The sequence below is a fragment of the Gopherus flavomarginatus genome, chromosome 1 (genome assembly GCF_025201925.1).
Source record: "Gopherus flavomarginatus isolate rGopFla2 chromosome 1, rGopFla2.mat.asm, whole genome shotgun sequence".
Lineage (NCBI taxonomy): Eukaryota > Metazoa > Chordata > Testudines > Testudinidae > Gopherus > Gopherus flavomarginatus.
Genome location: NC_066617.1, coordinates 69,281,862 through 69,309,643, shown reverse-complemented (window position 1 = coordinate 69,309,643; position 27,782 = coordinate 69,281,862). Strand labels below are relative to the sequence as shown.

The 27,782-nt window shown below is 39.1% G+C and overlaps 1 protein-coding gene across 2 annotated transcripts in view; it reads right to left on the bottom strand.

Moving 5' to 3' along the window:
* Positions 1 to 4,673: 4,673 nt before the first annotated feature.
* Positions 4,674 to 27,782, bottom strand: part of NUP107 (nucleoporin 107) — a 46,001-nt gene continuing 22,892 nt past the window's right edge. For both annotated transcript variants that reach the window (XM_050923421.1, XM_050923429.1), the window contains 17 exons: positions 27,254 to 27,367; positions 22,361 to 22,451; positions 20,991 to 21,067; positions 20,372 to 20,431; positions 17,240 to 17,385; positions 17,083 to 17,131; positions 15,684 to 15,753; positions 14,888 to 15,006; positions 11,790 to 11,828; positions 10,956 to 11,106; positions 9,539 to 9,645; positions 8,923 to 9,025; positions 8,503 to 8,663; positions 7,715 to 7,840; positions 6,791 to 6,904; positions 5,873 to 6,040; positions 4,674 to 5,014 (listed from right to left, as the gene is read on the bottom strand). In XM_050923421.1, the coding sequence (XP_050779378.1) occupies positions 4,907 to 5,014; positions 5,873 to 6,040; positions 6,791 to 6,904; positions 7,715 to 7,840; positions 8,503 to 8,663; positions 8,923 to 9,025; positions 9,539 to 9,645; positions 10,956 to 11,106; positions 11,790 to 11,828; positions 14,888 to 15,006; positions 15,684 to 15,753; positions 17,083 to 17,131; positions 17,240 to 17,385; positions 20,372 to 20,431; positions 20,991 to 21,067; positions 22,361 to 22,451; positions 27,254 to 27,367 (1,803 nt within the window). In that variant the 3' untranslated portion in view covers positions 4,674 to 4,906. The remainder of the gene's footprint in view (positions 5,015 to 5,872; positions 6,041 to 6,790; positions 6,905 to 7,714; positions 7,841 to 8,502; positions 8,664 to 8,922; positions 9,026 to 9,538; positions 9,646 to 10,955; positions 11,107 to 11,789; positions 11,829 to 14,887; positions 15,007 to 15,683; positions 15,754 to 17,082; positions 17,132 to 17,239; positions 17,386 to 20,371; positions 20,432 to 20,990; positions 21,068 to 22,360; positions 22,452 to 27,253; positions 27,368 to 27,782) is intronic.

Genomic DNA, 27,782 nt, shown 5'->3' with positions numbered 1-27,782 from the left:
ATCAATGTGATATATGCCATCATGTGCCAGCAATGCCCCTCTGCCATGTAGATTGACCAAACCAGACAGTCTCTACACAAAATAATAAATGGACACAAGTCAGATGTCAAGAATTATAACATTCAAAAACCAGCTGGCGAACACTTCAGCCTCCCTGGTCACTCAATTACAGATCTAAAAGTTGCATTTTTCCAACAAAAAAATTTCAAAGGAAACTGCAGAATTGGAATTAATTTGCAAACTGGACACCATTAAATTAGGCTTGAATAAAGACTGGGAGTAGATGGGTCATTACACAAAGTAAAAGCTATTTCCCCATGCTAATTTTTCCTCTACTGTTACTCACACCTTCTTGTCAACTGTTTGAAATGTGCCATCCTGATTATCACTACAAAAGTTTTTTTTCCTTCTGCTGATAATAGCCCACCTTAATTGATTGGTCTCATTAGAGTTGGTGTGGCAACCCCCATTTCTTCATGTTCTCTGTGTATATATATCTTCCTACTGTATTTTCCACTGCATGCATCTGATGAAGTGGGTTTTAGTCCACAAAAGCTTATGCCCAAATAAATTTGTTAGTTTCTAAAGTGCCACAAGTACTCCTTGTTCTTTTTGATGACCCAAAATGTCCTTTCTAGTCCTATCACCATATTCAAACAAATTAACCCACAGCAAAATCCCACAGCCTCTCGAATCTGTGTCCCCACGATGAGATGCAAAAATGCCTCTAGACTACCTGATCTGCAGAGAACGGAGAGTAGCCCACTAACCCATATAGCAAACTCCTTTCCTGATAGAGAAACAGCTAGAAAATAAAATCTTCCTGAGGGACATTGGGCAGCAGAAGATCTGAAAGTAGCCTCGTGTTGGAGAGCTGAAGTTGGGTTCTATCACCCTAAACCATCAGTTCTCAAACTATGGGTCAGGCCCCAAAGTGAGTCGCAATCCCATTTTAACAAGAGTCACCAGGGCTGGCATTAGACTTGCTGGGGCTGGGAGCTGAAGCCCAAGCCCCATCGCCTGGGGCTGAAGTCAAAGCCCGATGGCTTCAGCCCTGGCTGGTGGGGATCAGGTTACAGGCTGCCTGCCTAGGGCTGAAGTCCTTGAGTCCCCTCTCCACGGGCAGTGGGGCTTGGGTTTGGGCCTTTTCCCCCTTCCCCACCCAGGGTGGTGGATCTCAGGCTTCAGTTCCCCATTGTGGGGTCCTGTAGTAATCTTTGTTGTCAGAAGGGAGTCGCGGTGCAGCAAAGTTTGAGAACCACTGCCCTAAACATTGTACAATCTCACTGACAAAAACAGGTTGTTAGTTTCCTTGTCCATAGAAGACAGTTAAATAATTATTTTGCCAATTCAAATACAGCTTCTTAAGGTGCCAAATGAGCAGCACTTTGAACAAAACCATCCAATACCTAGCCAATCAAAATGGAAAACAGCTTCAGACATTGTGAGGAGTGATACCTAGCACAGTTCCTCCCCACAGACACTAAGATGTTTCAGGTGTCCGCCCCCACACACACTCCATTACATCTTTTGGTAGGCATTTGTGCTTCAAAAACGAGTGCATTAAGAAAATGTTTAATAAGTTCCCGTCAATTACACCTGTACAAACTCATTCAAGGTACAGGTGTCACTAAGGACCTAATTAAGCCTGCAGAATTTTTATTATTAGTGGTAACATATGCTGTTCTGACATCTTTTTGTCTGTGAACTGAATATAGTCAATGCAAAAAATGGATATGTACACAAGCACCCAGAAGCAGTACCTCTTTTAGAAATTCGGTTTTTGTGGTTGTAGTGAAACTCCTTGTTAAATGGGGAAATCAGTTGATCTTAATAAAAAAGCAGAAGTATATAGGATTGGCCTGATGGTACTGTGATTAGTACTCAGAGCTGACATGCTTAGGTTCAGTTTCCCACCCATCTTTGTTTCAGCTGGCTCTACAGCATTCCCAACTCTGGGAAGGAGAGAGTATCTTGTTCCTCTATATCCACTGTTAGGAGCAGCAATGAATTTCAAAGGGAGTTCTATCTTGACCAGCCCATTAGAACAGCCTCTTGATACAAACAGAAAGGGTCTGTGGCATGGACACTGACAAGAGGCTTCCCTTTCAAACTCTGAGCTGTTGCTAGACCAGGAACTACGATGCTCGGGTTACTAAATCAAAACCTGTGTGTGCAATAGTCAGCTCTAGCCTCTTTGCTCTTCTCCATCTAGGAGAGAGGAAAAAATACGCTCCAGGTTTTAGTTAAATGTGTAATTAAAATGATGGCTATAAACATACTGAAAGTGGGGTTTCTAAAGGAAATGATGATTCTGGCACAAGAATTTTCAAACTTTTTCAAAACATGGACCATGTCTCCCCTTTTGAGATCACACCATCCCTGAAGCAACTACACTGATTGTTTACATGAAATGAGAGAGTAATATCAAGAATATATGCAGATATTTTAACTGCCTTTAAAGCAATAGTCTTTTTTAAAAAAGGGTTAGTAGTAACTCCTTTTTGTGTTCTTAATTTAATGTCCCTTCCTCCCACTTCTTTTCACACTTCCCTACACACATTTCCCTGCAGCCTCATTCCCTTCGTCACTGCACTTCTTAGCTTCCAAGACTAAAATGAACCATTGAGATCATGTAATCTGACATCCTGTATAATACAGGCCTTAGGACTTTCCCAAAATAATTCCATATCCATAGCATGTATTTTAGAAAGACATCCAATCTTGATGTAAAAAATTGTCAGTGGAGAATCCACTACCACCCTTGCTAAGTTGTTCCATTGGTTAATTATTCTCAGTTAAAAATTTACCTTATTTCCAATCTGAACTTCTAGCTTCCACTTTCAGCCATTGGGTTCTGTTATACCATTCTGTTAGAGTGAAGAGCCTATTATTAAATACTTGCTCCCCACAGAGATACTTATAGATTGTGATCAAGTTACTCCTTACCCTTCTCCTTGGTTAAGCAAAATAGATTGAGCTCCTTGAGTCTGTCCCTATAAGGTGTATGTTCTAATTCCTTTAATCATTATCATAGCTCTTCTCTGAACCCTCTCCTATTTAACATTCCTCTTGAATTGCAGGCACTAGAACGGATGCAGTATTCCAACAGTGATTGCACCATTGCCAAACAGGTAAAATAACCGCTCTACTCATTCAAGATTCCCATTTATGCATCCAAGGATTGTATTAGCCGTTTTAGTCACAGTATCACATACAGCTCACATTTAGCTGATTATCCACCTCAACCCCCAAATGTTCCTTCAGTCACTGCTTCCCAGCATAGAGTCCCCCATCCTGTAAGAATGACCTGCATTCTTTGTTACTAGAGGTATTCGTTTAGCCGTGTTAAAATGCATATTGTTTGCTTGAGCCCAGTTTATCAAGTGATACAGATCGCTCTGAACCACTAACTTCATTATTTACCACTCCCTCACTCTATGTGTCATTTGCAAACTTTCACTGATGATTTTTTCTTCCAGGTCATTGATTAAAAACATTAAATAGCATAGGACCAAGTACCAATTCCTAAGGGATCCAACTGGAAATACATCTGCTTGATGACGATTTCCCATTTACAATTACATTAATCAGGTTTTAATCCATATTGTTGTAGTGTTTTTTTTTAAATGAAAATCTCACATCACCAAGTCAAAGGCCGTACAGAAGTCTAAGTATATTACATCAGTGGTATTACCTTTATCAACCAAACTTGTAATCTCTTCAAAGATATCAAGTTAGTTGGCAGGATCTATTTTCCATAAACGCATCTTAATATGCATTAATTACATTACCCTTCTTTAATCCTTAATTAATTGAGCCACTCCATTATCTTGCCCAGAATTGATGTCAGGCTGACATGCTTATAGTTACCCGAGTCATCTCATTTCCCCTTTTTTTAAAATGGCACATCATTAGCTTTCTTCCCGTCTTCAGGAGCTTCCCCAGTGCTCCAAGACTTATTGAAAATCAACATGAACAGTCCTGCAAGCTCCTGAATGAGCTCTTTTAAAACTCTTGCAGGCAAGTTATCTGGACCGGATTTTAAAATGTCAAACTTCACAGCTTGAGTTTAACATTCTCCCAAGAGACTAGTGGAATGGAAAGAGTTATGACCATATGATAAGATCTTTTTTTCCTCAAATACAGAACAGAAATATGTATTGAACACTTCTGACTTTTCTGCATCATTACTGATAATTCTACCATTTCTATCTAGTAATGGACCAATACACCATTGTCAGGATTCTTTTTGTTCCCAATATATTTAAGAAACTTCTTTTGATTGTCCTTAACTATGCTGGTCACAAGTTTCTCCCTGTGTCCCTCTGCTTCTCTATCAGTTTTCTAGAATTCCTAACTTCTGATTTATACTCCCTACCATCAACTTCCCCATTATTCCATTTGTTTTAATCTATATTATGTTTATAGCTGCCTCCACTTAGTTTCTAACCCAGGTCAGTTTGTTAACCAGCACAGCCTTCTTCCTCAATTGAGGGATCATGGCTTCTGGACATTCTTCTTCTGCTGGCGGCTGACCGTTCCAGTCCACAAGTGGCTCCTGCGGAACTGCCTGATTAAGCAAGGTCAGGGGTCTGTTCACATATCTGGAGTCACTTGCAGCATTGGGGTCTTAATGTACACTTTTACGTTAGAATCAACAAACATTAGGGTTTCTGCTTACAAAGCAATTTTATTGGAAAAAACATTTTAAAAAAGACTGTATATGAACTTACATCAAGTATTTAGTCAGCATTTTTCATTACAGATATTCAAATCTGAGTTTAATTTTACAAAAGACATTATTACCCCAAAAGTTCATGTATTTTTCAAACAGAACAGGATGTCCAGACTTCCCATTCATAGTGCCATTCAAAAGTTCCTATCAATAACTAGAATGGCAGAACTATGACTGAATTTCATATCCCAGAGGATCAAGACCCTGGTCCAAAAGCATTAGAGAAGACTCTCTCAGCTTCTGTAGCAGCTTTCTGAGTTCTTCCTTAGAAAACACCTGAAAATAAAAGAGAGATATACATGAAGTCATATCTTCTTTACAGATGAGACAGATTTGCAAGTAAACAGTGGTTTAAGTACGCTGCTCAACTTATGTCTAGGCAGTCTCAACAGAACTCCATGATCAGGTGTCAGGATTGGAAGAGAGTGACTGAATACACAAAGTCATCCAGCCAACCTCAAAACCTACTCACTAACCCAGAACAGCCTGATGTTTCCACTAAAAAGATCAGCAGGGAAATAGGTAATATTAACATATATGTTTGTTGTCATTAGGCTTCAGAGTCAATGCCTCTTGAGTTGGGCAGGTCATAGCTCTTACATATGATGGTTTACCTGCAAACTCTGCAAGACAGTCCCTTACTGATTCACACTGGAAAAAGATTTTTTCACAGCCATAAGGACTAGAAACATAAAGGTATTCAATGTACAAATTGTATCAGCGAGTACTGCTCTATAAGCTCTCTACCAGCAATGAAATGTAATGGCAGGGCAATAAATCTCTTATTACAATTTAAAAAATAAAATAAAACCCCCAAACCACACCAATGGCACCATGCAGAAGAATGAGATACTGTTTATCTGAATATTTTCTGTGTAATTCTCATGGCCCTTATCAACTTTGAAATAAAGTATAGCAAAAAACTCGCATAAAAGGTTAACTGTGTCAAGAAATCCTTTACTACTGCAGTAACAAGATTAAACCATATGACCTAGTGTTTGTTTTTCTAACTGTAGCTTCATGTCTTCGTTTACAAAGACACACTCTGTAGTTTTAACTATACTAAGCAATTGTGGATTTCTTTACATTAGATTTAAAATGCAAATAAATAAGTGGTTTTGAGCTCTGTCTCACCACATAGAGCTTGTGTCGCTCTGAAGCAACCACATCAGCTAGTCTCAGGCATTCCTGGTACTGTCTGGTGCTGTGTAAAACCGTATGAAGTAGAAAGCAAATCATAGGCAGGCACAGTTTTCGCAACAAGATCATCTGATGTGTTCGTTCGGGGTCATCTTCAGCATCCTTACCATAGAAAAGTATGCATTAGTTACAAGTACATTCCTTTACTAGGTTTTATTATATTGTCCTCACAAAGCAACAGTACTTCTGCCCAATTCTAACTGTCAGGGGGAAAAAGTCATGCAGCAAAACATAGTGGAAACAGCTATAACACATATTTACAAGTTTGGAAGACTTAAAAACAATCTACAAATGGTTATTGTATTGCAAAGAAAATGATTTTCCTTAAAAAAATTAACACAAAAGGAAATAAGGTTTCATAATAGGGTATTTTTCCCTAAGTGCTGTCAGACTGGTTGCTAACTCCACATTTTGCCTATGTCCAGTTAAAGCAGTCCATGTTTTCCAACCATATTTAATGTAGTTTGTAAACTTCTTTCAGATAGATTTGTCCTGAAAATTCACATTTTGATCTCAAGCAGGGCAGAAGCCAGACACTAGCTGAAGAAGTTTGGAAGAAACTACTCCTGTCAGCACACTATTCTTTAGATGTCCACTACATGGTTTCTTATACCTCCTTTGATGAATCTGGTACTAAACACTGTCAGAGACAGGACTCTGGACTTGGTAGGGCAATTCTCATATTCCCAATCATGGTGGGAAAAAAATCCATGCATGGTGATAGTCAAGTCACCAGAGTGAATTGTAACTGAGCAGCAACAGCAAGTGAAACTTGGAAGTACTAATGTCTCTTATTATTGGGTAGAAACAGCTTTTTGGAGGCCTGTTCTGAGGTACAAGAGTGCATTTTACCTCTCTGACATCAACCATCCATCCTCCATCAACAAATAGCAAGACATTGTACATTTTCTCTTTCACATCAGCTGTTACAGCATCCAAAAGACCTTTCCAAATACCATAATCCATCTGAAGGAGAAAAACAGAGTAAATTGAATATCCAAGGCCTATTTTAACAGAACTGATATTTGAATCTAATGTATAGACATTGACAGATCTAATTCTAAATAAAAACATTAAATTTTAGCTGCTCGCTGAAATGCCAGCTGCTAATAGACACTGTCATGCATGTTTAATTACCTACATTAAGAGAGTTAAACAGATAGTTTCGAAGCAGACAGACACAGACAAGAGGAATATTCTGACAACTTATTTTACCATATCTCCGGAACAAGACTGCACGTTTCAATTAAACTACCTACAGTATATTTTGTACTTGCCAACATGTGAAGTCTATAAAGAGGGTCTTTAGGTGAGAAAAACCTGCAACATCTTTTATAAGAGGAGATAAGAGGGTAGTAAAATACAATAGATCATCACACAAAACATCAGTCTCCCTCACTGTCCAGTGAAGATTTATTAGCAGAATACAGTAGAGAGGTCTCGTATTACTAAGACCGAATATTTTTACAAAATTATACAAGAGAATATTTACTAGTATATTATGAAGTACTATAAATAAAGATTAAATACAGTTTTAAAATATAGGAGCACTTTATAATGCAGTAGCCTTACTATGTTTGATTTTTTTAAAATTTATTTTCAGTATTCAAAAAATGGATCTCCCAAATCAATGTGAATTAGTACATTTCTACTGTATTAAAAGTGGACTGTCCTGAACAGGGACTATTGGAATGTAGAGTATTTGTGTGATCATTTTTACATTTCAACATATTTTGTCAACAAACTTTGAGACTAACATCTACACATTCTGTATACCTCATACTTCTTCTCTTTATGTTCATGGGCCACTCTTTCAGTGAAGCTTGCTTGTGGCAGCAAAGTAGGCTTCTGTGGAGCTGAGTTCATGTGTTTAAACCACTCATTGAATGTTTCATGGGCTTCCTAAATTGCATTGGAAAAAAACATTTGCTAAAGATTCAGAGGGGTAACCGTGTTTGCTGCTTTTACAGATCCAGGCTAAGAGTCCTGTGGCACCTTACAGACTAACAGACGTTTTGGAGCATGAGCTTTCGTGGGTGAATACCCACTTCGTCGGATGCATGCAGTGGAAATTTCAGGGGAAGGTATATATATGCAAGCAAGAAGCAAGCTAGAGATAACATTGCTTCTTGCTTGCATATATATACCTGCCCCTGGAAATTTCCACTACATGCATCCGACGAAGTGGGTATTCATCCACGAAAGCTCATGCTCCAAAATGTGTTAGTCTACAAGGTGCCACAGGATTCTTTGCTTCTTTTGCTAAAGATTGCTACTCAGACTTTGATTGATCTGTGAATTGCTCTGTTACATTGATCTCGTTAAATTTTTACAATAGAAGAATTTAGCACATCTTGCTTCTCCAAAGTTATTCAAGAGAATCAACATTTGTCAACAGTGCAGAAAAACCACTACCACTTTGTAACATTTCAACTACAGTGCACATTTGCTCAAATATGTACATGCTTCTCCAGAGCCATTTCCAATCCTAATATAAGAGGCAAAAACTATAGTTACCCATAAGTGATTTCAAGTACCCAACGTTTAGTGCATTTGATTCTCACCAGGTATGCTCTGATACATAAATGCTCTCTTATAGCATTGTCATCTTCGGCTGGAAGCGGACTATCCATTCCTTGTTCCTCCCACTGATTGTATATTTCTGCTATGGAATCTTGTGGAATCTTCACAAACACATCTTTTGCTGCTTCATGTTTTTTGGATGCTGTGACAATTTGATTAAGAATTTCAGTACTTTTATAATGTTATTACAAAATTGGTTAATGCTGGTGACCAGCTTATGATACAATTTTGATAGAATTTCAAGATGGAGGATACTTGACCCTCTTCACTGTCCTAGTCATGTTCTTTAATGAGCTATACGATTTTAATCCAAATCTAATGTTCTTAGATTGCCAAGACTAATTGGCAATGAGACTATGTTAAAATCTACTACACAAATAAAATCTGTAAAATTATAGTACCCAAGAACTTCCTCATTATAGCATTGCTTTGCTTAAGTGCTTCAGCCCTTTGTGCAGGATCAAATACCAGCCAGTCAATCACATCAATCTTCAAGCGATCTTCCTGTAAAAGCATATTTATTAGACTTAAGTTCTTTTTCAAGGATAAAGCAAATGTTAAATACACTTGGTTCTAGGCATTAAATAGTGTCCTACCAAGAAGTCTCCACACAGCTTTATGGGACGCTTATGGTAGACTGGTTTAATCGCAGTTCTACTACCAAAAGATTTGGGAAAAACAAATATTCTCTGGTAGCCTAGTTCCACCCAAAATCTATTCCAGTAAAAGTTTCAGTTAATTACTATTCCTGTAGCTCCACTCGGCCAGTTGCTCACAAACCATACTTTGGGAAAGTGAGTTCACGGCTAATTACAGTATCATGATCGCCAAAGTACCGCTTAGCTGCTGTTGAGTGGTGTTGACAATGACCCTAAGGGAGGAGGCAAATTTTCATTTTCCACCTTAATTTGCTTGAAAACAGAAATATGGACACTGTCGGTAAAGAGAGTCTTGTTCCTGAATATTGCACACTGGAATCTTTGTACTGCTGGCTGAAATCTGTACATAGACATTTACCTCTGTTGTGCCTGTACCTAGTGCCAGGTCATGGTGAGTGAACTCGCCAGTATCTTTCTTGCGAATGTTTTCAACAACAGTTTTTGTTATGGTTGCAACATCCAGACCTAAGTTTAAGATAAAATTATATATCAATATTTAATCAATTTTTATAGGAAGTGTTGATCATTTTATTTTAGTGCTAGTCACTTATATGACTGTGCTCACTGCAAGACTGACCCATATGATTTTGAAATGCAAAACTGATTATCAGCATTAAAGAGAATGACATTTGAGTTTTTAAAGAAAAAAATCACAAACAGTGGGAAGGGACAGTAAAACAATTAAAGTTTAAGTATGCTTTTCCATCTGTCTAGTAGGACTGATATATAGGCACATATTTTAAGACCCAGCTATTCCCAGAACCCTGGACTGAAGAAGGCAACACAACTGATTTAATAGTCTAGAGACTAAGGGAACCTCACAGCAGTGCTTTTGTAGATTTTGTATCAGTAACTTGCTTGGCAAGAGATGTTATCTTAACTAAGTTGTATCTGGAAGATGAATAAAAATGCTAAGGAAAAAATAGACACCCTTCCAATTATGAGTATAAAGAAAGTATACTTATATTGTCATATTGTCTTGTTTTCTAAACAAAAAGTGTACTGTTTCAGAAAAAAAACAAAACAAAACAAAAAGGAGGCAGAATATTGCCTAGATGAAAGGGTATTTATGAACCAGAGAACATGCATAGAAGCTGCATTGACCAACAGATTAGACAGCCTCACAGTAAAGATACTTCTATGCAAGAGATTCCAGTTTCAACGTGATAGTAGAGCCCCTCCCAGGCAAGCAGCAAAGCTGGCCATTTAGCTGGAGTTTTGTTCAGTGGGAAGAGAGGAAGGGAAAGGTTGTACGTTAATTTTACATCCACAATGGAGGATTAGAAAGCAGCACTGTAAGCAGGAAGGGAGAGGGACAGTGAGCTTCACAGCTCTGCCAAATCCTAGAGTCAGTACATGGGTCTGACAACAGCCTTCGTTGCATGCTCTTTAATTCGGGCCGGGGTAAGAATCATGAAAGCCTTGGCCAACTCACTGCAAAAATAAGGATACGTGGATCAGTCAGGCAGTTAACTTGGCATTTGTTTCCCTTCTGGTTCGGAAGTGACTGCATGTTAAAAAATTTAACAGGTTAATTTAGAAAGAAAAATCCAATTCCAGGAAACAGTTATAAAGAGACTGATCCTCCTGAAACATAGGCCAGTCCTAAAAATGTAACTGTTCACAAAAATGATATAAATTTAGTGTAACTGAAAATAGTGAAAACTGCCCAACAACATTTGTGTAGCTGGGATTAGTAATAATGGAACTAATGTTTCTGAAAGGTAACATCAAAGGCAGAAAAAGCTTATAAGGCTAACCTCAGCATTTCTTACCTGCTTCCTTTGCTAGTTCAAGGCAGTGGTGACGTTGCTCAGTTTCCGTGACATCTTCCAAAAATACAGCATATTGAGCAACAGCTAGCTCCTGAGGTAAGTGGCTGACATAAAATGCTATTAGATCTGTGTGCTTCTCACTCACCAACCGCTGCAAAATAAAAATATTAAATACAACGATAACGAATATGCTTCTGTACAGAACCCATTCTATATTCCATTTCTATTTTTTACATATATACACCGCCCAGCATCATGAGTATCAGAATGCAGAACACAAATTTCTAAAAGGCAAGATTAGACAAAAAGATTCAACTGAATCTTCATTTACAGGCAGGAGTCTATCAAACTAGTTCTCACTCAGGCCTTGTCTACACTACAGGGGGTAAGTCGACCTAAGTTACACAACTCCAGCTACGTGGATAAGGTAGCTGGAGTTGGCTTAGCTTAGGTCGACCTACTGCAGTGACTATACCGCACTGGGTCGACGGGAGGCACTCTCCTGTTGATTTACCTTATGCTTCTCCTTCTGGTGGAATACCGGAGTCTACAGGAGAATGATCTGCATCGATTTAGCCTCAATCACCACAGCATCAATACCCGGTAAGCGTAGACATGTCCCTAGGCATTGCTAACACAAGCTCTAGTATGTGCAAGTGAGTTCCTGTGCATCTAGTAGGATTCATTAATTAATATTTTTCTTAGCTCTCCCTCAAGCGTTTCCATTTGTTGCATTAAAATATGCTACAGTAACTTTAAAGCTGCCTTTTATTCCCCTATCCCCAACCACAGCTGAGCAGAGCAGAAAAAGCCCCTATACTTTTGAAAGCTTACCTGAATGTAGGTTTTTAAGATTTCAACAGAGACTTCCTCCTTAATTGGAAAAAAAAGATTTCAATTTTAAGTAAAATAACATAGTGAAAGCAACTATGCATCTCTTTTTGCCATTTTCCCCATTGCACTTATAAGATTGCCAAGGTTAGATGCAGACACAGAGCTAGCTGAATATCACTGCTTCAGTAATTTACTCACTGCAGCAAGCTCTGGTGGTGGACCCATTTCTATGATCTGCTCTTGGAGGCTGGCGGTCCCCTGGTCCCAATGAGGTTTTGAAAATGCTCTGGGGATTTTAGTGCTCAGCCTTTAGACCACACACTGTTTCTGTCCTATGGAAAATTATAATCATCTGTTGTCCACACAACCACTAATCGAAGGAACAGGCAGCTTTTACCTCTGCATCATATTTTTGCATTACCATGTTCTGCTCATTATCTCCTGCTTCTTCGTATCTTAGATATAGTTGGTGGCTGAAGAGTGCTCCAAGTATCAGTGCCTGCTACCCAGAGACTTTTTACAGTCCTATGCTATATCCTGTTTAGATCTTGATGTACACAGTCTCTGCCTCAATCATTTCCATATCACAGAACTGCATCTTATATCTTCGGAGTTCTTAGGGGGCACAGAGAAAGAAATTGAGGCAGGGCACTGCAGAGCCACAGTTAGCCAGCAGGGGGCACTACTGGGCAGGTAACGTACACATTTCCTACACCACCACGGGTCTGGTTTCTGACCTTGGACTGACTGTATTGCTATTGAGGGTGGCTGATCTCATCCTGCTGACTGACTAGGCTAAAGCTCAGAGGGGTAGCCATGTTAGTCTGTATCCACAAAAACAACAAGGAGTCCGATGGCATCTTAAAGGACTAAAGGTGAAGCTGTACATGTGAATTTTATTCAATATCAGTAGCTTTGGATACTGCTGATTGAGGTTTTGACATCTCCAGTATTCCCAACCCAAAAGAGTTCAGAAGGGACCTACCAAATTCATGGCCACGAAAAACGTATCACAGACCATGAAATCTGGTCTTGTGTGTGCTTTCACCTATACTAGAGAGGGTTTTGTTTTTTTTGGAGGGGGAAGAGATCACGGTATTGCCACCCTTACATCTGTGCTGCCTTCAGAGCTGGGCAACTGGAGAGTGGCGGCTGTTGGCTGAGTGCCCAGCTCTAAAGGCAGCACTCTGCTAGCAGCAGCAGTGCAGAAGTAAAGGTGGCAATACTATACTATGTCATCCTTCTGCTCTGCTGCTGGCGGTGGCTCTGCATTCAGACCTGGGCTCCAAGGCCAGCAGACACTGCTCTCCAGTTGCCCTGCTCTGAAGGCAGCGCCGCTGCCAGCAGCAGCGCAGAAGTAAGGGTAGCAGTACCACAACCCTGCCCTACAATAACCTTGCAACCCCCTCAACTTCTTTTTGGGTCAGGACCCCTACAATTACAACAGCATGAAATTTCAGATTTAAATAGCTAGAATCAAGAAGTTCACAATTTTTAAAATCCTCTGACTGTGAAATTGACTAAAATGGACCATGAATTTGGTAGGGTCCTAGTTATGTATGAGTCATGCCCCACAAAAGTCATAAGATTAAAAAAAAATTGAGTTTTTATATTTGCCTTCAGTATTTTGACCTTTTAGGATACACACTCAAGTCACATTTGCAAACTTTTCTCTAAAACCATGAAGTCAGAATCTCGTGCTAAAAACATGCCTCCAGGAGCTGCAGCTTTAAAAAAAAAAAAATCACAAGAGTTTGCAAAACTGCATCTTCCTTGTGGGATTCAGTGATGGTTGACGGAGTGGCCCTTAATCAAGTTCACTCTTTCCCCTCAGAGTGTAGTATTCAACTACTCATTTTTCCTTCTAGTGTACTCGTGTGAAGTTGCCCCTGCAGTAACTGTAGTAGGTTGATACCTAGTTCAATGCAGCTTTAGATCTGCTTTCACTACTTTCCCAGCGTCTGGCTGAGAAAGATTTAGCTGAATGCAAACTGGCTTTGACTGAAATCCTGACAAGATTAAAGGGATGATTGTAGTTATGAGAAAACCTCTAGAAAAATGGGATGGAATGGCATCTACATAAGTTAATAAGGATACACGACTGTCTTTTGCCAAAATGGTTTGCAGGCTAGAATTCCTACATTTGCAGGCAGCAGTTCACAATGCCTTTTATTATCTGAGACTGCATATGACTGTCAGAACGACTGATGTCTAATGTTCACTGAAGTTAGGACAAGAAGTCATGGGCTTAATCTGCAGCAAGAGAGATTTAGGTTACATACTAGGAAAAACTTTCTAACTATAAGGGTAGTTCAATTGTGGAATAGGCTTCCAAGGGACATTGTGAAAAACCTCCAATGATGGGGATTCAAGAACAAGATGGACCAACACCTGTCAGGAACGGTCTAGGTTTATTTGACCCTGCCTCAAAACAGGGCTGGACTTGACTTTTGAATCCCTCTCAGCCCTACATTTCCATGATTCTGTGAGGTTACAACTACTCCTTTCTTAGTCAGCCCACATCTTGTCTCACCCAGCCTCTAGTTGACAATGTGCTATGCTTAGGGCTACACTTGAAAAATACCTGAAAGCTTCAGCTGGTGCAGAATGAAGTAGCTCACTATTTAAGCAGAGGTTCCCTCAGCCCATAGCACCAGGTGCAATTCCAGCTGTTACTCATTGTCTTTAAAACACTGAATGGTCTGATACCAGGTTCTTGGAGAGACCTCTTCTTGCTTCATACTCATAGTAGCTGAGATGCTCTTAATGCCAATGCCTAAAACAGTGAGTTTGGCAGTAGGGTCTTGACCGGTAAATGGCTCCTATGATTGGCATTTGTTCTCCTTGGACAAAAATTTGGCAAGCACTGTAAGATATATTAATTTTATTTAGGATTTGGTTGTCTTTTTGTACCACTCTACTTTTTTTTGTTTCAAGTGTTACTTTGGATTCTAGGATTAACTCCTCCTCTATTCAGGTCAATTTATTAGCAATTTGCCATAATTTGTGTACTTCATATTTGTGTGTGTGTTAATTCAGTGAGCCTAGGTTTCATGACAAGAGGCAGAATATAATTAAATAAAACAAATGGAATTTACCTTTGTCTGCAGTCCCACAGTGCGGAAAAACAGAATAAGATGCGTCATGAACCGAAGGAGGTGCCCAGGGAGCACACTTCTGTCTTTGGAAAGCCATTTGTTAAATTCATCCATCAAGCCTGTAGCCACAAAGTACATGTCTACATTAGCTTTACAGTGGGGGAGAAGATGACAGCTGAGAAATATTTCAACCCAATGTATTTGGGAGAGCTAGAATGTTCCAACAGGACTCATCTATATGGAGATCTATCTATCTCATAGAACTGGAAAGGACCCTGAAAGGTCACTGAGTCCAGCCCCCTGCCTTCATTAGCAGAACCAAGTACTGATTTTGCCCCAGATCCCTAAGTGGCCCCATCAAGTACTGAACTCACAACCCTGGTTTAGCAGGCCAATGCTCAAAGCACGGAGCTGTCCCTCCCCCATCTTATTAAAGCATAGCTCTCAACATGCTGTTCTAGTCTGAACAATGACATTTTTATTCCACCAGTCTTCTTCCCAAATGTAGTCAGAAGAATCTGCATGCTTTTCTGACTAAATTATATTTTACTACTTTTTACTTCTGCTTGGACTGTTGAGGTCAATACTAGTCGAGGAGGCAATGCTAAAGTTCTGATTGTAGAATCTTTATTGTTGGCATCATGTAAGCCAGATTTGAAATCAGCTTGATTTTCAGACTGACTTTGCATGGTTAGAAGTTAGGAAACATTTTCACTTGTAAGTTCCCATAAAAGTCACTATAAATAATAAAAAGAATTGACCTTTGGAAAAAAAAAAGTCACAGAACAAAGCTTACCATCCACATCTCCCAAAATAATGAACTTCTGAATCACATGATAGTGTTCCTGGTTCTCCTCTAAAACTCTCTGAAAAAAAGTTCAAGTTTCCTGTGAAAACCATATATACCATACAGTGTAACCCATAATATAATAGGATCCCTCTCTGATGAGGGCTAACCTGAATCAAATAACTATGCTGAGAATAGGGTATTGTGCAAAGTGCAGGAGAGTATACACCTGACGTACTGTCAGATACTAGGGATGCCACATAAGAAAAGAATGGCAGAATTGGGGCAGGGGAAGAAAAGGTGTCTAAGAAATTAATAAAAGTAGCAAAGAGTCCTGTGGCACCTTATAGACTAACAGCAGAAATTAATACTGTTGGGGGAGGGAAAAAAATCTATGTTTGTGCTCTTAGTGAGAATAAAAGAGCATGATGGAGATGTATACAATTTGAAAGGTAAGAGAAAATGGATGCCACAAAACTACTACGCAACAGACAAGAAAATGAAGCCCAGACATATATACACAAAGAAGAGCCTGTGTGCTTTTAGGAACTAATGCATGGAACATACTAGAGATGCAACTGTAAAGGTCTTAAACACAAATTTGAAATTATGGGGATAACTAGGTAGGAGCATGTGTATGTATATATATGCGTATGCTTGTTAAAGCATATTTCTCTGCATGTTATCAAGTGAATATTTAACAGGGTAAATACATGTGTCTTCAGTCTATAAACAGGCCTTCAGTTTAATCTTGTGCAAAAAATGTAATTAATACCCTAGATGTTAAAGGTACTATGGATGGGTGACCTACTCAAATTAATAAAATCTTACATTGTTCAGATTCCCGCTATGTATTAGTATGCAAAAACTGAAACCTCTTAAAAGGACACTGAATCAAATCACAAATGAAAATTTTATCTAGTATTAGTACAAGAAACAAGATTAGGGAAAAATTCTCTTTTTTCATTTTTCCTACTTTGTACATTTGAGAGCACTTGATAGTCAGCTTCACTGTTTCTTCAGTATAGTCAGCCAGTTTGGCAGAGGAAGTTGGGGTCAAGTGTACCTCATTTTTTGAATTTTTCAGGTTTTTAAGTTGCCTGTATTCCTTTCATTGTCAAATGGGCTGGCAGTGGGGGCGAGGGGAAGAATTTTGAAACTTAATTCATTTGCATTCAAAAAAATATCCACTATGGAGGCAAAAAAAATTCTTAGAAATCTATAATAGAACCTTTCAGAAGGAGATTAAAACCAAATGACTTTTTTTTAAAAAAAGAGCTTGCCATTGATTTCTTCAGTCCCAGTGCATATTTGAAATCATTCTGTTAAATACTGGATTAAAAGCAGTTCCCTGGGACAATATAAATACACAAAAATGTTGACTGGAAGTTCTGTATTAAGTATTTACCTTTTTGTCTGTAGCCTGGAGTTCTTCAAAAACCTTTTCTAAAGTCCAGCTTCAAAATAAGAGAAAAATGAAGGTACAGAAACAGTTAATTTGAATGACTGCAGATCACATATGACCTTTATTGAAGTTAAAGTGCACAACAGTACTAAAGACTTACTTTGTTTCTAAATACTCTCTAGGGAGCTCTTCCAGTTCCTCTGTGGTCATTACTGATGTACGGATTTCCTGCTCTACCAACGAATCCACCATGACCCGGAAATATGCCCAGACTGTATCTTCCCAGGTATCACAAACTGGAAGAAGCTTCATGTTAAAAAGAAAAAAGTCTGAATTAAAGAGCTAGAGAAATATCAGAAGATGTAATGGCCATATGGGATCCCATCTATGGTCTATATAGTCCAGTATCCTGTCTCGAACAGTGGCCTCTGATGCTTCAAAGAAAGGCACAAGAAATCTTGCTGTAGCCGAATCCCATTAGTTAGATGCTGGTTTTATACGCCCAGAATCATGAGGGTTTCTGTATCTGCCAAAACACTTAGCTTCTTTTAGATTTTTAATCCTTAGTATTGTACCTCTGGAAGTTCTTCCTACCTATATTACACAGATTTTCAAAAGGACCTAAAGGAGCAAGGTACCCAAATAAGAGTCAATGCGATTTGTACACTAAATCCCTTAGGCTCATTTGAAAATTATAGCCTTTATGCCCAATCCTTTTCTGAATCATGCTAAGCTCTTGGCATCAGCAACATGATATAGCAATGAGTTCCACAAGCAAATACTACATTGTGTTAAAAAGTTTTGCCTTTTATAAATTTTAAATTTGATGCTTTTCAATTTTCTTGAATATCCCCATTCTATTATACAAAGAGTTAAGACCAGGGCCCAATCTACCTTCTCTATGCCATCATTATTTTGTATACTATCACATCCCCTTTTCTTCATCTCCTCTCCAATGTAAACAATTGCCAGTCCATGCCTCCATTCATTCTTCTTTTCCACTTTCTGAATGTCCTTTATTTAGACTCAGACTTTAAGGCCAGAAGGGACCATCATGATCTAGTCTGACCTCCTGCACATTGCAGGCCACAGAACCTCACCCACCCCTGCAACAGGCCCATAATCTTTAACAGAGTTACTGAAGTCCTCATATATTAAAGACTTCAAGTTCTAGAGAATCCACCCCTTATGCTAGTTTAGACCAGCAAGTGATTCGTACCTGATGCTGCAGAGGAAGGCGAAACCCCTCCCCAGGGTCTCTGCCAATCTGAGCTGGGGGAAATTCCTGCCTGACACTAAATATGGTGATCAGCTAGACCCTGAGTATGTGGGGAAGACCCCCCAGCTGGACACCTGGGAAAAAATTCTCTGTAGTAACTCAGAGGGCTCCCCTCTGCCTCCATCCAGTGGAATATCTCCAGCCACTGGAGATATTTGCTAATAGAAGTCACAGGTAGGCCATATGAGATTGCCTGCAATAGCAATACCATCCCCTCCATAAACTTAGCAAGCTCAGTCATAAAACTTTGGGTTTTTGCCCACACTATTCCCCGTGGAAGGCTGTTTCAGAACTTAACTCCTTTGATGGTTAGAAACCTTCATCTAGTTTCAAGGCTAAAACTTATTGATGGCCAGTTTATATCCATTTGTTCTTGTGCCAGTATTGGCCTTAACTTAAATAACTCCTCTCCCTTGAGTAGAGCATGAATCCCTGATATTCAACCACCAAAAGCTTACAATGTTTCAGAGCAAAAAGGTAGGAACAGATGCAAAGAACAGATTGTCACTTCTGTATGAAGATTATACAGAAGTGACAATCAAAACTAGTTATGGGGCCTGGACTTGGGGCTTGACTGTGCTCATGACTGTCACAGGGTGCACTCCCTGGGCGGATCTCATGCCTATATAGAAGGGGCTCAGTCACCTCCAAGGCAGCTTCCCATTTGCTTCCTTTGGGCTCAAGGAAAGGGTGGACAGTGGAAATAAAAGGGAAGAGTGCATGGGACATGCAGCAATCATGGACATGCTTCTATTTAAGTCATGGATTTCTATTTAACTTGCTGATGAGAAAAATGTAAGTAACAGAGGAATCATGGATGCTCCAATATTACTAGCAAGCCCTTGACAAGATATCCACCCTTCCCCAGCTGCTCAGTCTGCCTACAACCCCACTGAGAAGTGCATAGACCCAGCTCTTCCTTTTCAGTTGCTGAACTGGAGTTCAATCACCCTTCCGAAATGCCTTTGCAATCTCAACTGCTATACTACACGCAAAAATCCTCAAAACAAGCACTCATTCCCCTCCCAGATGGTGAATGTGCCCAGTGTAATCCCACATTCAAAAATCAGCAAAAGTTTTCTACTATATCTTTTTGAGACAGAGTGACCAGAACTGAACATGATATCCCAGATACAGTCACACAATTCCATTATGTGAACAAATAGTAATATTATCAGTACTACTGTCCAATCCTAACATCTTGTTTATTTTTATTACAGCTACACGCTGAGCAGAGATTTTTGTTGATGTTAAATGTAGAACTTAAAGTTGTCTTTTCCCAGGTCCAGGTGTCTCAGCCAACGTACTTAGTGCTCTCCTTAAGGAATTGGAAGGATTACATTTTGAAGAAATGAAAGAAAAAATAATATGTATAGCTTAGTGTTAAAAGATGAGGGTGGGGAAAACATACCAAAGATATGTGAAAGGTCTAAAACCAAGGGGGGAAAAAGGAAGATAATTGAAGGTGTTAAAAGGAGTAATGGGAAACAACTGAAAAAGGCACAATTTGGCTGAATATAGGAAAAGCCTGACAGTGAGATCAGATTGTAGAATAATCTCATCAAGTGGTGAGGGGCTTATTGGTTAAGACTTAAGACTAGAGCACACAGACAGTGAAGACAAATGGGAAATACTCTTGCATCAGCAGGGAGGTGGACTAAATAGCACATTAGATCCTTTTCCATCTCACACTTCTGTCATATGAAAGCTAGTTTAACATAGCTATCAAAAGAATACTAGAAATCTGGACTGACCAAAACAGGAAAATCTGAATTGGCTTTATTGATAGAAGGCAAAACAAAAAAACCTATAAAGTTTGATTGTGCTAGCTTAATTTAGATATGATAATGATGTAAAGGTGTCTATCATGTTTACGATCTTCTTGTTTACTAGGTTTTACAAACATTACACAAGTGACCGTACTAACTATCTAAAATTCTGCTCTCAGCTATGAGAAAGAAATGCATTTTTACCAAGAGAAATAGTACTTATCTGACATGAAATATCACATACCTGTTTGAGGTTCCCACTGAGTGCTGCGTAGATTGCTCTCTCATATCTATTAAACTGCTCCTAATACATATATTTAAGAAAAATCATCTCTATTAGAGTTCTTGCTCAACTTCATAATCACTTGAAATTTTACTAGACATCAATCCATTATAACAGGGTCGATTCAGCAGCTTCCAAGAATAGTTAATGACTGCTAAATATACCTCCAACTCCCAAGATACCTTATTAGGTAATACTATACTGAGTTGGGAGAAAGCGGAGATTTTTCCTGACCCCAGGAAAAATTTCTTATGCCAAGAAGAATGAAGATCATCAGTCCCTGTAATGATATCTTAGCTAATATCTACAGTTTCACTCTTATTCCTGAAAGAGAACTAATCCTTTTTAGATGTTTCCTAAGCCATTTGTCTCAGTTGTGATGCCAGTTTCACAGATTAATTAGGACACACAAATATACTACCCACTTGAGGAATCCTCTCAGAAACACTGAAAAAAAAAACCCCTGAGATGTAAGCACAAAGGGTAGATTCAACTGTGTGGAAGTGAGTGTCAGTATCACTTGATTTCAGGAAAAAAGTTTACCCATTAACAATACCAAGCAACTTAATATTTATCTTACATCTTCTGCCATTCGCCAACAACTGATTTTCCAAATGCATCTATATGGATTCCCTTCCACTGGTTCCAGCTCTGTTCCTATATGTAAAAAGAATAATTTTTAAAGCAATGGGTATTTGAAGTTTCATAGAATCAGAGTTCAAGGCCAGAAGGGACTACCAGATCATTAGTCTGACTTCCAGTATATAGCACAGGCCATCAACACCACTCAGCAGCTGTACACTAAACACAACTGAAATTGGACCAGCCCATAGGGAATTAGACTACTATGTGCCACAGATGGAATAGGAGGTTGTTTTTCTCCAGTGTGGTGAGCATGTTTTAAAGTTACAGTACTTCAAAAGTTTAGCTGCAGTTTTATCCTTAAACAAAAGCTTAATGAACATAAACAGACCTTTTTACTCCCACCGCTGGGCTAAGCCAGAGGTAGGGACATGGATTGAGGAATACCTCACTAAAAGGAAATATGGCAAGGCAGGGCGCCAACTGGCACACGGATCTGTGCTCACTCATCTTGGAAAGGGTATATACACAAGAGGAAGACTCGGGGGTGGGGAAAAAGAGGCTATATACAGGGTACACTGGTGGGACATGGAGGAGAAATAAGGAGGTACAGGAGATTCAGATATGGAAGACTCAATCCTGTGAGAGATTGGGCACTCTGGCTCTAATTCAGTAAAGCACCTAAAGCATATGCCTTTTATTTTATTTTATTTATTTATTTCAAACTGGACTGGGTCCAGATAGGGCTCGATCCTGCAAGGTACTGAGAATACAGAAGAAGAGGCAGAGAACTTAAAGCATTCCATGTGGCTCAAAGCATCCGTTTTCCTCCATTGTACACCATCCCCATTACACCAGAAAAGGGAAATTTTTATCACCAAAACTTTTCATTGATTTGTTAACAGCTGCAGGAATGGAGTCCTGCTTTGGTGAGCTCAGGGGGGCTCAGTGCTTGGTTAGCTGGGATAAGTTAGATAGCACAAAAGTGTGTGATGAAAGATTAAAAGGCAGTGGTGAGGGGCTGTCTGGAAACCTTAAATATATGTTTCCCAGTCATTAAGGTTTGAAGCTTTAAAGAAATGTAGATGAGTGAGAGTATCTTGATAAAGTGATTTTTGGAGTGTTAGCAGGATTCGGTTGAAACGCTTTCAAATTTAATCATTTTTAAAGAAATTTCAGCGTTAAAATATTCATATGGTGTCAGCTATAAAGACAAAGATGGTTCCTCTCCATCATACACCTGTGAAAGTGTTTTCAAAACATAAAAATGGCAGCTGAGAGCTGTGCTTCCTTTAGACAGATCCAGACAACAAGAAAATCCTAGGCCTTCTTTCTGGGTCTGCTTCAGATAAATATTGATCTAGGTACCTCCATTTACATTTGGATCATGATACAGTTTCCACCCTTCAAGAGTTGCAGCTCTCCAGGCCTGACCACATCGTTTGCACAGGCGTTGTGCCTGTAAAACAGCAAAGAACATTCTGATCAACAGTTTTCAAGGCAGCAAAAGCACATGTATTCTCCTCTAGCAATGCATAGATGTTAGAACATGGTTAATCATCAACAGTGTTTCTTTGCACAAACTAATGTGCTTATATTTTGGAAAGTCTAAATTCAAACTAAAAGGATCTTAAAATAAAAATTCCAGATTTTATTTTTTCATTGGTTTTATTTTCCAGTGATGTATATAGGACTTTTCAGTAGGGATTTTTAACAGTGCAAGAGAAGTACTATAGTACAACTATTTATCTTTTTCATCAAGAGCTTTGCTGGCTTAACCCATTGTCATATATTCTTCACTTCTAACTAGTTTTTAGGGCTGTCAATTAATCGCAGTTAACTCATGCAATTAACTAAAAAGAATTAATCACGATTAATCTCAGTTTTAATCACACAGTTAAACAACAGAATACCAATTGAAATTTATTAAATATTTTGGATGTTCTTCTACATTTTCATATATATTGTATTCTGTGTTGTAATTGAAATCAAAGAGTATATTATTTTTATTACAAATATTTGCACTGTAAAAATGATAAAAACAGTATTTTTCAATTCACCTCATACAAGTACTGTCGCGAAAGTGCAATTTACAAATTTAGGGTTTTTTTTTTTTTTTGTTACAATGAAACTTCAGAGCCTACAAGTCCACTCAGTCCTACTTCTTGTTCTGCCAATTGCTAAGACAAACAAGTTTGTTTATATTTGCAGGAGATAATGCTGCCCGCTTTTATTGACGTCACCAGAATTGCAAGGTATTTATGTGCTAGATATGCAAAACATTCGTATGCCTCTTCATGCTTCGGCCACCATTCCTCAGGACATGTTTCCATGCTGATGATGCTCGTTATAAAAATGTGTTAATTAAATTTGTGACTAAGCTCCTTGCGGGATAATTGTATGTCCCCTGCTCTGTTTAACCTGCATTCTGCCATATATTTCATGTTATAGCATCGTGTTCGTCTGTATCCACAAAAACAACAAGGATTCCGGTCGCACCTTAAAGACTAACAGATTTATTTGGGCATAAGCTTTCGTGGGTAAACAAAACATTTCTTCCAATGCATCTGAAGAAATAAATCTGTTAATCTTTAAGGTCCCACCGGTCTCCTTGCTGTTTTCATGTTATAGCAGTCCTAGATGATGACCCAGCATACATGTTGTTCATTTTAAGAACACTTTCATTGCAGATTTGACAAAACATAAAGATACCAATGTGAGATTTCTAAAGAGAGCTACAGCACTCGACCCAAGGATTAAGAATCTGAAGTGCCTTCCAAAAATCTGAGAGGGATGAGGTATAGAGCATGCTTTCAAAAGTCCTAGAAGAGCAATGCGGAAACTACAGAACCCAAACGCCAAAAAGAAAATCAACTGTCTGCTGGTAGCATCTGACTCAGATAATGAAAATGAACATGCTTTGGACTGGATTGCTTTGGACTCTTATCGAGCAGAACCAGTCATCAGCATGGATGCATGTCCTCTGGAATGGTGGTTGAAGCATTAAGGGATATATGAATCTTTAGCACATTAGGCACATAAATATCTTGCAATGCCAGCTACAACAGTTCCATGACAATACCTGTTCACTACAGGTGAAACTGTAAACAAGAGGTGGGCAGCGTTTATCTCCTGCAAATGTAAACAAACTTGTTTGTCTGAGCAACTAGCTGAACAAGAAGTAGGACTGAGTGGACTTGAAGGTGCTAACTTTTTACACTTTTATTTTTAATGCAGTTTTTTGTACATAATTCTACATTTGTAAATTCAAATTTCACAATAAAGAGATTTCACTACATTACTTGTATTAGGTGAATTAAAAATACTATTTTTGTTTACAAGTATTGCACTGTAAAAATGATAATCAAAAATAAAGCGAGCACTGTACACTTTGTATTCTGTGTTGTAATTGAAATCAATATTTGAAAATGTAGAAAATATTCAAAAATATTTAAATAAATGGTATTCTATTATATTTTTAATCACACAATTAATCGCTTGACAGCTCTAGTTGTTTTAGATGAAGTCTTCTATAGTTTTTGAAAATATGCCACTTTCTGGGTGAAATTTTTCAACATTATTGAAGGAATTAGGTACCCAACTCTCAGGTGCTTTGGAAAATTCCATCCTTTGTGCCAACAATATAAATCAGGCTATATACTGCCATGAATAGTCTTACTCAAAGAGTCTGCTTCCATCAAAGCCAACTGTAGTACCTATTCTAGCTAGATGAATATATAGCAGGAGTAAAAGCAATAGGGAGAAAAAAATAGGCTTGTGTGGACTGTAAGCAAGCACACACTGTTCAAGGTTACTCATCTCACAACCAATTACTTCCTTATCTAACTGATGTATCAATTCCATGACTGACAGAACTGCCAGAATAGTGAGGCAGACGGTGTTAAATGGTCATGCTTTCTTTAGTCTTTTCAAGCCGCAGAGTCTGCAATAACTTGTCACTTTTGGGCATGACGATGGAGGGAAGAAAACTGAAAACGCTGGTAGCTAGGAACAGTGGGATAATACTTTCACCTCTAACAAGTGACTATATTCCTATGTTTCTAAGATTGTAAGATCTTTGGAGTAGAACTTCTTCCCCCTTATTATGCAGGGGTACAGTGCCTAGCATCCTGGCAGCCCCTACCCCACCACAGAGACCTTCGGATGCTACCATAATACAAATATTCAACTATTAATCATGAAAACCACTGGCACAACGGGGAGCCTCTACTCAAGAGAGGCCGTGTCATAAACAGATAGTAAGAGTTATTAAAACAGAAGTACTTCATATCTCTTTTGCCTGCTTGTAAAGGGTTAACAAGATCAGTGAGCCTGGCTGTCACCTGACCAGAGGACCAATCACGGGACAGGATACTTTCAAATCTTGAGGGAGGGAGGTTTTTGTGTGTGCTGTTAGTGTTTGGTTGTTGTTCTCTCTGGGTTCTGAGAGTGACCAGACGTGCAACCAGGTTTCTCTCCAATCTCCCTGATACAGGTTCTTATAGATTCAAAATAGTAAGTACTAGGTGATAAGGCGAGTTAGGCTTATGTTTGTTTTCTTTATTTGCAAATGTGTACTTGGCTGGAAGGAGTTCAAATGTGTACTTGGCTGGAAGGATTTTAATTTGTACTCGTATACTTAGGCTGGGAGGGTATTCCTAGTGTCTATAGCTAAAAGACCCTGTAACATATTCCATCTTAAATTTACAAAGGTAAGTTTTACTGTTTTTTCTTTCTTTAATTAAAAGCTTTTCTTGTTTAAGAACCTGATTGTTTCTTTATTCTGGTAAGACCCCAGGGGACTGGGTCTGGATCCACCAAGGAATTGGTGGGGAGAAAGGAGGGAAGGGGGAGAGAGAGGTTAATTTTCTCTCTGTGTTAGGATTACTTTCTCTCTCAGGGAGAGTCTGGGAGGAGGAGAGAGAAGAAGGGGGGAAGGTGAATTTTCCTCTCTGTTTTAAGATTCAAGGAGTTTGAATCACAGTGATCTTCCAGGGTAACCCAGGGAGGGGAAGTCTGGGAGAGGCAACGGTGAGGGAAAGGGTTTTCTTTCCTTGTGTTAAGATCCAGAGGGTCTGAGTCTTGGGGGTCCCCGGGCAAGGTTTTGGGGGGACCAGAGAGTGTACCAGGCACTGGAATTCCTGGTTGGTGGCAGCGCTACCAGTACTAAGCTGGTAATTGAGCTTAGAGGAATTCATGCTGGTACCCCATCTTTTGGACGCTAAGGTTCAGAGTGGGGAATTATACCATGACAGGCCCAGGATAGGAATTGCAAGGGTGCTGCTGAATTGAGAACACAGCACATACCATGGCAGGCTGACCTCCAAGTGACAGTGTTGTAATTCCCCTCAGATTTGTGGGCAATAGTAGATTTACAACACAAATTATGTAAGGTATTTAAAAAAAAGGCAGAGCTACCTTCAGCCAATGGATTAATGAAAGAGAAGAGTAACCTCTTTGTGCTGGTCAAAACCACAAACTCCTACTATCCTATTCATGCCTATCCAGGAGTTCTTCAGAGAGATTTGACTACTGAAGCATTTATGGCTTGCCAGGGACAACAGAAAAAGGAGAAAAAAAAAGAAATGAAGTAGTCATCTTTCTCCTAGTAAACATGAAATCTGAGTGCTATTTTCATAGCTTCAAATCAGAGTCATCATTAAGAAAGGAAGCCATTCTTAATGTTTACTACAGCCAGGTAAAACCATCATTAAATGATTACATCAGCAAAGAGCAAAAGCATCCTTGCAATTCAGTACTAGATGGAAACCCAAGAAGCATCAATTCTGCTATTTTTCAAATTTGTACAGCACTCATATGCGAAAAAAGGAGGTGCACAGGATAATTTAATGGTTTTGAAAGGCCTAGCTTACAAGCTCTTTCAGATGGTCTAACTGTACCATACAGCACTGAGCTGTCAGTACTAAGCTACTTTAGTACCAAACAGTGCTACTAATGTGCTGGCCTGACAGCCCTAAGTCCAATTTATCTACCATAATGCCTGCTCTCAACCCAAAGTTGCACTGGTTTAACTAAAGGTATGATTTTAAATTCAGTGCGGACACTCATATCAGTTAAAACCTGATTTATTGCAGTTGAGCTAACATGTGACATCAGCAATCAGCACCTGTAGTTGGATGAAAGCTGAACTAACATATGGATGTCCACACAGAAGTTTGTACTGGTTGAACTAAATCAGTTTTTAAAATGTTTGAACAAGTCCAAAGGAAAGGGAAGGACACTACAGGTTCTGTGGCTTACCTCATCCGTCATCCCAGCTCTGATAAGAGTGAATAGGTACTTGAGTAACCTGGCATCATCTTCTCGATCCAAATCATCGAGTGGCATTTTCTGTCTTATGGGGGCATCTGGGTCCTACAAGAAAAAAAAGAAAAAGGGACAATGAATCCTCCATCCCCTACACTGCAGATATTTCCCTCTGTATGAATGTCTCAAAGGTTATGAATGATAGTAAATCCATCTGTACTCACTTTCCCATGTTGACAACAGTCTGACTAGTCTGCATAAAAACTAGCATTACATTTCTGGTCTCTCCTCTTCGCCTCCCCAGTCACTGAGCCCAAGAGATTACTGTTCATCAATTTCAATCCTTTCGCCTTCTCAAAAGCCCTGTCCTCTTGCTCCTTTCACCACAAACATTTCCCCCTTGTAATCTGTCTCTCCAGATAGCAGACCTTTTCCTTTCCTACCTTTACCTTTGAGTTCTTTGAGAAGGCCTTTTACAACTGTTACATTGACTTCCTCTCTTCTCATTTTCTCGTGGATCCAC